Raw genomic sequence first — 12,662 nt, 5'->3', positions numbered from 1 at the left:
TTCTCCAACGATATCTTTAAAACGTATTGACCGATTGAGACGGTTAAGATGGCACTCGACAAATTTTATTGAGTTCTAGATCTAATCAAATTTTGAAATTGATTTATTGAGGCATTTTGAGAAATTTCAAAAAAACTAAAAAATAATTTTCTCTAATTCTGTTGTTAACGATTTCTCTTGAACGAATAAACCGATTTTGATGGTTGAGGTGGCATTCGACGCGGCTTATGAAACTTTGGAGCCTAGTTGATTTTAGAATCAATCTATCGAGAACATAAAAAGTTATCGAAAAAAAGCATTTTTGAAAAAAGTTTATTTTTGGAATATCTCTGAACGAGCCCTACCGATCAAGTTTAATTTTTTTTCAGCTTTAAGATATTCGCAAGCCGCGTCGAATGTCACCTTGATGATCAACATCGGTTTATTCGTTTGAAAGTTACAGATATTTATATACATACGTCCATACATTCGGACATCATCTTGAAATTAGTCAGAATAGCTTCCTAGAACCTCAAAACGTCAAAATCTGATAGAAATTCGGTTTTCGAAAATCCGTCCGAAACCAATAACTTCCCGAATGTTTGAAAATTTTCAGTTTTCTTACCCTCTAAAAATGAATTAGTGAAATTCACTGCAAATCAGTAGATAGTCACTATTTCTACAGCTATAAGTATACCACTAATTCAACCAGTGGTATACTTGTAGCTGTTTCCCAATGAATATTCACTAATTCGAAGTGAATTTCACTGATTCATTTTTAGAGAGTAGAGGGAAGTTAAAAAGTTCTGAAGCTTTGACCTATATTAAATAGTATAACTTCATGGTTTTATTATAAGTAAGTTTTTTGACAGAAATATAGGTTTTTTCATTTGAGCTACTGCCATCTGTAAGTTTTCTTTTCAATTCATGACAAAAATTTTCCTCACTTTCAAAACAGAACTTTTTTTTTCATTTAAAAACACAGAAAGAAAAAAAATTTTAATTCTTACAAAAAGTATATTTCTTTCGAAATTTATACGGAAAATAAGTATGATCTCAGAAATCATTTTGAAACACCGGACTGATTATACTTAGTATATAGATTCACCGTAGAAACATAGACACGCAATAAAATCTGGCAATTATCTTTAAAACCGTGTAGACGTTGTTTTTCAATTCAATATTGTTTCAAGCTTCACAACTTTTTTTTCTGTTAGTTGTACGAAGAAAACACTCAGGGACTTGTGCTTAGTAGGTTATTTTTGTGTTTTACTACACACTAAATAAAATAAATTTTTATTTAAATTAAGTGCTCTACTAGATGTCGTCAACAGTTTTTATCTCACCCAGGAAAAACGATATATATATGGTCATATATAGATCATATATGTCCATATATGGGACATATATGACGATACATGTGAGTATATAATTTTCGATTGTTTCTATATATGAATATATATAACTATATAAAGGTATATATAATGATATATGGGCATACATAAAAGTGAACATAAAAATTTTATGCATCTCAAATTCTATATATAACCATTTATAACTACATATAGGTATATATAATAATATATGATCATACATAAAAGTGAACATGAAAATTTTATGCATCTCGAATTCTGTATATGACCATATTTAACTATATATAGGTATATATAATAATATATGGTCATACATAAAAGTAAACATGAAAATTTTATGCATCTAAAATTGTATATATGACTATTTATAACTACAAAGAGACATATATAATAATATATGATCATACATAAAAGTGAACATAAAAATTTCATACATCTCGATATCATACACGGTCAGAAAATTATGGTAACAGTTACAATATATTATGGGAATGGTTCACATACTGCATGGTAACCGGTTTTTTTTCAAATGTTGATTATAGGAACGGCACCCATATATATTATGGTAATCATTCCTATAATTATGGGTATAATTCCCATATGGTATCGGAATAGTTTCTATGCAATCATGGTAATCGTTACCATGTAACTATGATAAAAGTTACCATAATATCATGGGAATGGTTACCATAATATCATGGTAATAATTCCCATAATATTTAGAAATTATAATAAATTTTTTTTTTTTTGTAATAAGCGTTTTTTTCACATATTTAAAATTTTGTAATATACAAAAAAATCGCTTCTTACAAAAAAAAAATTATTATAATTTCTAAATATTATGGAAATTATTACCATGATATTATGGTAACCATTCCCATGATATTATCGTAACCATTCCCATACCATTATGGTAATCATTCCCATGATATTATGATAACCATTCCCATACTATTATGGTAACTATTCCCATAATATTATGGTAATTGTTACCATAATATTATGGTAACGGTTTACATAATATCATGGTAATAATTTCCATACATTGTGGGAATGATTACCATAATATTATGGTAACCATTACCATTATATTATAGGAATAGTTGCCATACACACTTAGGAACCATTACAATGTGGTTATAGGATCGGTTACTATTTGCTTGTGGGAACTATTCCTATGAGTATGGTAATCATTACCATGATTCTTTCACATGCGATATGGAAACTGTTACCATAATGGTAGGAATTGTTCCCATACTTATGGAAACTTCCCAGAAAGTATGGGTCTATATCCCATAATCCCAAGTAATCATTACCATAACGGTATGGGATGATATTTCATAAACGTACTAGGAACAGTTACCATAATTTTCTCTCCGTGTACACATCGAATTTCAATCAACCAGTTTTTACTGTGATAACAATAATCAATTAACCAATATCATTATATTTTGCTTTTTCGAAAGTGATTATATTCTTTCAATCTTACGTAGCACAACTAAACTTCGTTGAAACTGTCGGTTGCATATCCTAATTGTCAAAGCGTCGGTCTCTCGTACGAAAGGTCCCGGGTTCGAATCCTACTGAAGCGGGTGCGGTTATTAATAAGTCTAGCGTTTTTTCTCTGTATTGAAAACTTTCAATTCGATATAGTGAATAACGCAAGGGATGATCTGGACGAAATTTCAAACAAAATAAAAAAAATACAAGTCGATCCAATGAATGGTTCGCGAGATATCGTGTTTACATCCGGATACTCCAATAAATAGACTAATTGACGTCCAGAAAAATTTTTTCGATCAACTGTTTCTTAATAATATAGGTACTAAACAAAAAGATTTTAAATTATATTGAACTTGTTTATTGGAATATCCTCTTTACATTGGTACATTTTTTACTTCCTGCTAAGACAATTGAAAATTTTCAAAAATTCGGGAAGTTATTGGTTTCGGTCAACGTTTTGAGGTCCTAAACCTCTCATATTTTTTTACTAAACTAACCGACATAGATGGTCCTTGCAGCATTCGAAAGAGTTCGTTTCCCTGCTTAAAAAATCTAATAGATTCTTATAGCTGTATGTATAAGGTTTTATATTTAACTCTAGCACTTCTCTTAGAACTCATTCACTCTTATAAAATCTCTATGGAAATTTATGAGAATCTATTGGATTCTATGGGATTTTCTAAACAGGGTTAAACTTAGATTTCCTGTAAATTTGAAATCATTTAATCAAATAAATTTTGAGGTTGCTGTGTAATCACAACTACATTTGAATTCAAATGAAAATGCACTTCCGACAGATAGAAGTAACACCTACTGGGGCCTAGTCTATAAATTTAAACTTGATCATGCGCAGTGTGGCGCATGCGCATCGACTGTTTCCTACCTCGTGTGGAAAAGACGGCCGCCATTAACTTTCGCAATATACATTCAAATAAAAACACGTGTTTTATTTAATCGTATAATTTTGTGCTCATCTCCAAGTAATAAATTGAAATAATAATTTAATTAAATCAAGCGATCATTGAGCTCGAGAAAAATGTAATCATTTTTGTAATTTTGGGCACCAGAGCTCATAAAATAACATATTTAAAAACTCAAGAATTCAGGTGATCAACGACCACGTTTCTGAAGGGGTTACTTCGAAGGAAACCATTACAGGTGCCTATTTATTAAATAAATAATTATAACAATTGTTCCAATAAATAAAAGATTCAATATTATAATTATTTTAATTATCATTATGCTCAATATTTTTATAAAACTAAAAGTAAATTTTCGCTTGGTAGTCTCTGCAATCATGCTACCACCTGTTCAACAAATAAATTCAATTCAGTGTAATTTATTACAAGCTCATTCAACTCAATTAAATTTAGTGATCATTATTATTAGAACTCAATGTACTCAAATATTTATGCATTTTGTGCTATTAAAAATAGTTATTAGAGTATTCAACTATTAACTTCGCTCGGTAACCTCTGATTTTATGTTACTTATTATAATGACATTTTTGCAATCAACTAAGTGTTAGAATATATTCAAATTAATTATTTTAATTAATTACTCGAGCTCATTTCTCTAATTCTTACTCAACTAATACGTATTCATGAGCTCAAACAGTTAACAGTATTAATTAATTAAATCAACGATTTAATTTTGTAACCCAGTGATATTATGTGCTGTGACAAATAAAAATATTGTTATATTTTTAAATATGCGTATTTTTCAAACATCCCAACCACCAATCAGTCCTGGCATGTACTTATTTAATTATTATTAGAACAAAGATATTTAAAAAAAAAAACGAAAAAAGAGTGTTTTTTTTCGAATATTTCGAAAAATGAACAGAAAAAAAGTTAACTTGATTCAAGTAAGATATTCTTGGACTAAGAAAACTAGTTTGAAAAATGCCATTTTTTTTTGCTTCAAGAATTTTTTTCTTAGCTCAAGGAGTTTCAGGATTCTTAAATCAAGATTTGTTTATACTTGGTTCAAAAGTACGTTTTTTTTACACAATAAATCTAACTAACTAAAATCTCAAACCAAGTAACAGATTTACTTGGGTGAAGTAAAAATTTCGACGCCAGGTGGTGCCTTGATGAGTACAGCGTATTTGCTTGTGACTTGTGACATTTATTCTTTTTCTCGGTTAGTTGTAGTTAGTTGTGAATTGTGGGTTCACAATTTGAACATCAAAACATAAATCTCGCGGTTAGTAATTTTTTGGTATTGGTCTATAAGTGGGGCTTCACAAATTTTTCAAAGTTCCAATTGCTTGCACATCAAATATCTATAGTTGAATTTTTTCAACTGTTCAGCTACATGGCGGATTAAATTTTCTGCATGTGTTTCTGTCTCTAACACTAGATATCTATCCAGCCCTTGTAACTAAAGTGTACAAAATTGATAAAAATAACATAAAATCATACTAATTTTCAAAAATTAAATTAAATTTCTCTAATACATATAAGTAATTTTATATAATACCGTAAGAAAGACGGTGGCGATAGAAAGGTCTAACTAAAGGTTGAAAAAAAATAGTTTTTTAACTCTTGCAATAATGGAAAATCGGCATATTTTGTGTTATTTCAATACTTTTACGGTGTACAACAGCTGACCTAACATTTTGTTGCAAGTAGTTTGGACGGTATCCGCCTCCCTTTGCTAGTATAGTGTCTGACTGAAAGCCCACAACACTGTTTTACGCCGGCGCGTACTAGTAACAGATGTAGTCTAAGGCAAGAGGACGTTAACATGGCCTTACAGATGAGTCCGTTAACGTACTTAGGACGAAACTACACACATTATGGCGAACAGGCATATATCTTAAGTTTTGATGGTTGACTTAAGAGTTAGTACATAGAATTATAAGAAAATTATGTCATTTAGTGCAGTGCAGCCCAAAACTGAAAAATAATGACCTCAACAGCTAAATCAAGCACAATTTATACCTTTAGTATACATTTATAACTTACTGTGGCTTATAAAATACCTAATTAAGCACAGGTATCTTCAATCCCTCGACAAACGCTGAAGAATAAAACTTGATTCATAGTGATTCGTCCATTTTTGGATTTTTGCTTGATAAAAATAGATGGAGCTCTGAATGTAGACCATCACCAATTTTTTTTTGTTTCATGTATAAAAACATGAACAAATTTCATTATCATGCACAATACCTAAAATGGTAAATAATTACTGTGTTCAAACTTTAAAGATTTTCACAGTAAATGTATTTATTTGTCAATGTTTATTTACTGGGTAACCTTGAATTTCCTATTATTGAAAATGTGGTCATTAAAAAAAAAAAAAAAATAATTTAAATTTCTAGCATAAATTAATTTTTTTACAAACAAAAATATGCATTTAACTTCCGAATCAAAAATTAGTAGGGGAGGGTGGGGCAGAGTGGGCCTCTGAAGGAAAATAATTATAATATCGTTAATTTTTTCATCGCGTTTACTCATTTTTAGACCCTTGATACTTATTTTCACTTCATTATGCTGCGTCGATTAAAATTAAAAAATCGAAAATCAGGGGCAGAGTGGGCCCCCCTCCAAAATTAGGAAAAAAATTTCTTTTTTTTATTTTCTGTCAAGTTATGACCTCTGTAATGTTATTATCATATTCTAGGCAAATATGTGATATGCGGGGCAAAATGGACCACTCGAAAAAAAAAATTGTAACGAAATATAAAAAAATAAAAAATTTTTTCGTTAAAATTATTTTTTCGAGTGGTCCATTTTACCCCACATATTACATATTGGCCTTAAATATGATAAAAGCATTAAAGAGGCCATAACTTGACGAAAACTAAAAAAAAAGTTTTTTTTTTATAATTTTTTAGGCAGGGGGCCGTCGTGACCAAGAAAAAAATTTTTTTTTTCGATTTTTTGCAAAATTTCGACTGATTCTTTCGAAATAGACGGCAAATAAACGAATGTGATGGTTAAAAGCCACAAAAAGAAAAAACCGGCTTAAGGGGGCCGTCGTATCCCAGGCTCCCCTATCTTTAATTTTTTTGATGAATTATATTTAATGAACAATTTTGGTGGTCTATTTTATCCCTCATTACATAAGAAATTTCAATAAGCTTATTATCCGCCCGAATTTATTGACGTATAGAAAATTTTGAGGGGCCTACTCTGCCCCGCCCTCCCCTATGAGTAACTATTGTAGTAATAAACTGATTACTAATTGTGAAAAATATACATATTTGTATATTTTTGAATCAAGTATAATAACATCCTGATTTACAAAATGCGCCATACTCAAACTAAGTCAGTACCATTCTGAGTCAATATTATCGGCCTCAAAACAGAAGAAACAAATTCTTGACAGAAATAAGTATGCATCTTGTTAGAAAACAAAAAATGCCACTTTCAAGAGTAAAATTTTTGAAAGAAAAATTTTTATTCTCCATTGAAGAGTAATGATTTATTTATTTAAGATTAAATTTTTTTTTAATTGAAAAGTTAAAATGTTTTAAAACAAGAATGATATTTTGAAGAAAATAATATACTTGAACCAAGTTAATTTTTTTGTCTGTGTGTCAAATCGTTCATCCGAGAAAAAATTTTTATATACACTAACGCAAAAAATTAAAGGGACAGAAAAATTTTATTAATTTTTTAGTAATTTTTGGAAGGCTGTAACTTTGTGAAAAATAATTGTATCGAAATTTTAAAGAAAGCATTTTATAGCTTGAAATCTCTTGTTTCGGTGCATTTTTATCAAAATCTTTTAAAAGGTCTGGTTATTACGCTAACATGAAAAATACCGCGAAACAAAAAATTTCTAAATTTTTTTTTTTTTCCAAAGAGCCCACGGACCGTGGAAAATTTTTTTTAACTAAACCAATGCATAGGTCATTTGGCAAATTTATTCAGCTTCAATTTAGCTTTTGTTTTAACCTCGTAGAACAATTTGTCGCAGAGATATCAGCCTTCGAACAAAAAATGATCCTTTTGGCTTTGATCATCAATATTTCAGTTACCATTGATTGCACAGTAAATTTGAGGGTAGCGCTAAAAACTTGAATAAATTCTCTACAAGACCCGTTCATCATTTCTTGGAAGAAACTATTTTTTTTTATTTTCAACACCCTTCAGAAGTATGTACACAAAAATGACTTTTTTTGGTTTTTTAGTAAAGCAACCGCTACTCTGAAAATATCGATAAAAATAATATTGTTGCCAGGGACTTTTTTAGCTTAATGTACCCCTAATAACCCGATAAATTTTTAGATTGATCTATCGAGCCGTTTTTTGGGGGTGATCGATCAAAGTTTTGCTAAACAATTAAAGGAACAAGTTTTGTTCCTTTAATTGTGTAATCATAATCAAAATAAAAAAATAATTTTTTCTTTACTTTTTTTTTCATTTTTGCATTGGTAACTCAGTAAATGTGAGGGAAAGAGTTAAAAAACGAAAAATTTCCTAAAAATGTAAAAAAAAAAATTTTCCACCCCAAAAAACAAATTTTAATTTTTTTGATTTATTTGATTTTATTTGACATTTTTTGGAAATTTTTCGTTTTTTTTTGCTCTTTCCCTCACTATTTCTGAGTTACCAATGCAAAAATGAATAAAAAGTGAAAAAAAATTATTTTTTCATTTTGATAATGATTACACAATTAAAGGAACAAAACTTGTTCCTTTAATTGTTTAGCAAAACTTTAATCGATCACCCACAAAAACCGGCTCGATAGATCAATTTAAAAATTTGTAGGGTTATTGGAGGTACATTAAGCTAAAAAAGTCCCTGGCAACAATATTTTTTTTATCGATGTTTGCAGAGTAGCGGTTGCTTTACTAAAAAACCAAAAAAAGTTATTTTTTTGTACTTACTTCTGAAGGCTGTTAAAAATAAAAAAAATAGTTTTTTCCAAGAAATGATGAACGGGTCTTGCAGAGAATTTATTCAAGTTTTTAACGCCGCCCTCAAATTTACTGTGCAATCATTGGTACCTGAAATATCGATGATCAAAGCCAAAAGGAACATTTTTTGTTCGAAGGCTGATATCTCTGCGATAAATTGTCCTACGAGGTTAAAAAAAAGCCAAATTGAAGCTGAATAAATTCGCCAAATGACCTATGCATTGATTTAGTTGACAAAATTTTTCCACGGTCCGTGGGCTCTTAGGAAAAAAAAAAAAATTTAGAAATTTTTTGTTTCGCGGTATTTTTTATGTTAGCGTAATAACCAGACCTTTTAAAAAATTTTAATAAAAATGCACCGAAACTAGAGATTTCAAGCTATAAAATTTTTTCTTTAAAATCTCGATACGATTATTTTTCACAAAGTTACAGCCTTCCAAAAATTACTAAAAAATTTGTAAAATTTTTCTGTTCCTTTAATTTTTTGCGTTAGTGTATAATCATATAAAATTATGTATAACTCGATTATATATAGACATATATGAAAAATGGCCAAATATAATCATATATAATTATATATAATTGTATATAATTCTATATAACTATATATAATTATATTTGGCCATTTTTCATATGTGATTATGTATTATCGAGTTATGTATAATTAAAAAATATTAAAAAAAAAAAAAACAAACAAACAAAATTGAATACCGAATTTTTGATTTGGTTATTACCGCGCGAACGCATTACAAATTCGGAAACAAGAATTGATAGCAGTAAATGATGAAAAAATCCTGGACGTCTGCTGGGTTCGAACACGGTTTCTCTTGGCTGGTAGTTCTAAACGTTCATCAATGGTCCACATCACGAGAGTTTAAGTCTTGTGCTTAATTGATGTATTTAGAGTGAAATGCTAAATACAAAATTAAAAAAAAACACTATGAACTTATATGAAATTTTATAAAAACAATATTTGTCGACCTCGATGATAATTATATAAAATTTTATTAAGTTTCTTCCAACTTTTTAATTTTCTGTTGTGATGTGAAATTTAAAAAAACTTATATAAAATTTTGGGAAACATTAAATAATTTCACAAAATTATATGAAATTCAACCGATTGAAAAACTAGGTACGTTCAATTTTTGAATGCCATGAAATAAAAAATTCTTTTTTTTTTGAAACATCCTAATGATTGTATACAATTTAATATGGGTATATGTATAAGATTATATATAATTATATATGATTATATATAAGAAAATTTTCTCGGAATAGTATTATATATAATCATATATAATTATATATGGAGCTACATATGACACTCTCCGTTGAAATATTGCATTATATATAATCATACATAATTATGTATATTCATATATAATTGTATACAGTTATATATGGATACATATAAGATTATATATAATTATATATGATTCTATATGAAAAAAATTTCTCGGAATAGTATTATATATAATCATATATAATTATATATGACGCTACATATGACTTTCTCTGTTTAAATATTGTATTATATATGATCATATATCATCATATATAATTCTATATGGATATATATATACCAGATTATATATAATTATATATGATCATATATAGTTATATATAATTATGTATGATTATATATAAACATTTTTTCTCGGGCAATTCCAAAATTAGATTAATCTAATTAACTCTAGAAGTTAATAAACGATTTCGATTGCTGCCAAAAACGTCTCTATCGGATAATCCGTTTAAGAGATAATGTCAACGAAAGATTTAAAAAAACATTGTTTTCTTTCGTTTTTCTCTAACATTTTGGAAACTATTATATTCATCAATTTTAAAATCGAATCAGCTCTAAAGCTCTATAATAAGCTGCATCGGATGCTACCTCAAACATTGAACTGGGATTAATCGTCCAAGAGTGTCTTACTACATAATTTATTGCAGTCGGTTCGTTAGTTTCAATAATATCGTCAACACAAATTTAAAAAAATCACTTTTTTGACATTTTTTTCTGGGTGTTCTATGTATTAACGCTTTCGTTTTATTCAAAGCTCATGTGACTCTATATACTGATCATTTCTATTAATATCTGTCTAAAATCATTGAGTTTAATAAGCGTCATTGTAAGCGAAACGTGAAGAAACGATCCTCGTTGATTATTTTCAATTTCTCGAATTCTTGGAGATTAATACGAGACTTGAATTTTTTCGAGCTCGAAGAGCTTGACAATACAAAATGACTTGAAGTTATTGTTGAGTTTAAAGGGCTCAAACATGTATTGACAATAATGTAACACATAATTTTTTAAAAATTATTTAAAAAAAAGTATTTGTTAAACTTTATCGCTGACTTTTATAATTTTTAAAAAATATAAATCATAGCAAATTTTCCGTTCGATTCAGGTCCGAAGTCATCACTAGAAAAAACCACGTTTGGTACAGTTGCGTCAAGTTTTGGAATACCTCTCAGACTGATCTGCTAGTTTTGTCGGCTAGTTTCAGCGACATCAAGCGCGAAGCGCTGAGTGTGCTTTATTGGCGCTTGATTTTTTGATTCCTTGAATTTTTTTCGTTCAGTGTCAGATAAAACTTTCTTCGAACTAAAAAAATCTTAAGAACGGTTTTCAGATAATTTTGTCCCAGCTTTTCTCTGAAATAAAAGCTCTAAACGCAAAATAAAGACACAGACCCGATGCTTTACTCTACGAACTAGCGAAGTGCACTTGAAATTTTTGATAACTTCCATTTGTTTACGAGAAAAGCTTAGACAAAGTTCCTATTTAATGTACAAGTGTAACAGAGATAGTACCGTTTATCCAGTTGAGTGCAAATAGAGAAACAAATGAAAACGCGTCTTAAAAATAACATTCTGTGCTAAAATGTTCGCTAAATAAAAAATCTAAGTTGCAATAAAACTTTTCACTTACCACAAGAACCATCTAAATCAAGTAACTAATAAGTTATGGATTACAAATATGTACCCACAGGCACGGATATATACTTACATTGTACTACATAAGCACCTAATTCAGCAGCAAGATCAAATGGGACTGGTAACCTGCCTTGGAAAATATCCTGTTTGACTTGTAAGAAGAATTGATACCTGTAATATAATAATAAATAAATATAGTTAAATAAATTTTTCTCACGAAAAACAATTATTGAGAATAGTCAAAAATCGATTGATGGAGCCCTCGAAAAACTGAACCAGTATTAATGGCTTCTCTGCTATTAAGGTTTGTTGGAGCCCGAGGCATCGTACATGATTCACGGGTCGCGTGGAAAGAGATCTGAAGCAATGAATTCAAAGCCATGGACTGAAGATACTCTATAATTTACCCCTTTTACGCTGGGGATAATTGGTGCGGTCCGTTAATTGCTGGGTTTTGGAAACGACTTCAGGAGTCCTGCGGGTTGGTAAGCAGTGGGCGAGTTTGAAAAGTTAGAAGATTGCTGGAGGCCTATTACAATCCTGCATAAATCGCATTCTTTCTTGCTTTCTTTATTTATATTTTTTTATTTCTTATGCTAACTGAAAAAGTTACCAATATAAGTAACGTGTGTATGTGCGTATTTTTCTCACCTTGTAATTTCTTCAAGAAGCTTGCAAGGATCAGCGGCATAAAATTTAACCCCAAAATAGAGCGTATGAGCATCTTGTGTCGTATCATTTTTACGAATTTTCAATTGCTTGCCAATTTTTTTACTTGGATCTAGCCATTGCTGTAAAAAAATTCATTTAAATTAATATACATTTGTATATGAGTTTAATAAAGGTGTTGAGAGAATGATAAATGTTCTTTTGCAGATGGTGTGGACCAAGCGGAAATTACGCGAATCTAAAGTTTTCCGTTACTCGATGATCCCCACCCCGGATGTCAAGTACCCCGCGGGCGTTTTGAAGTTATCGACAACGTGCCATTTTAT

The 12,662-nt window shown here is 29.6% G+C and overlaps 1 protein-coding gene across 2 annotated transcripts in view; it reads right to left on the bottom strand.

Moving 5' to 3' along the window:
* The window catches only part of LOC103574845 (band 4.1-like protein 4), a 97,135-nt gene that overhangs the window by 34,283 nt on the left and 50,190 nt on the right, over nucleotides 1-12,662 (bottom strand). For both annotated transcript variants that reach the window (XM_053740364.1, XM_053740365.1), the window contains exons 4-5: nucleotides 12,319-12,458; nucleotides 11,741-11,838 (exon numbers count right to left, since the gene is read on the bottom strand). In XM_053740364.1, the coding sequence (XP_053596339.1) occupies nucleotides 11,741-11,838; nucleotides 12,319-12,458 (238 nt within the window). The remainder of the gene's footprint in view (nucleotides 1-11,740; nucleotides 11,839-12,318; nucleotides 12,459-12,662) is intronic.

This window comes from Microplitis demolitor, chromosome 7 (genome assembly GCF_026212275.2).
Source record: "Microplitis demolitor isolate Queensland-Clemson2020A chromosome 7, iyMicDemo2.1a, whole genome shotgun sequence".
Classification (NCBI taxonomy): Eukaryota; Metazoa; Arthropoda; class Insecta; order Hymenoptera; family Braconidae; genus Microplitis; species Microplitis demolitor.
Note: the sequence above shows the minus strand (reverse complement) of the source record. Positions and strands in the feature narration are given on the sequence as shown.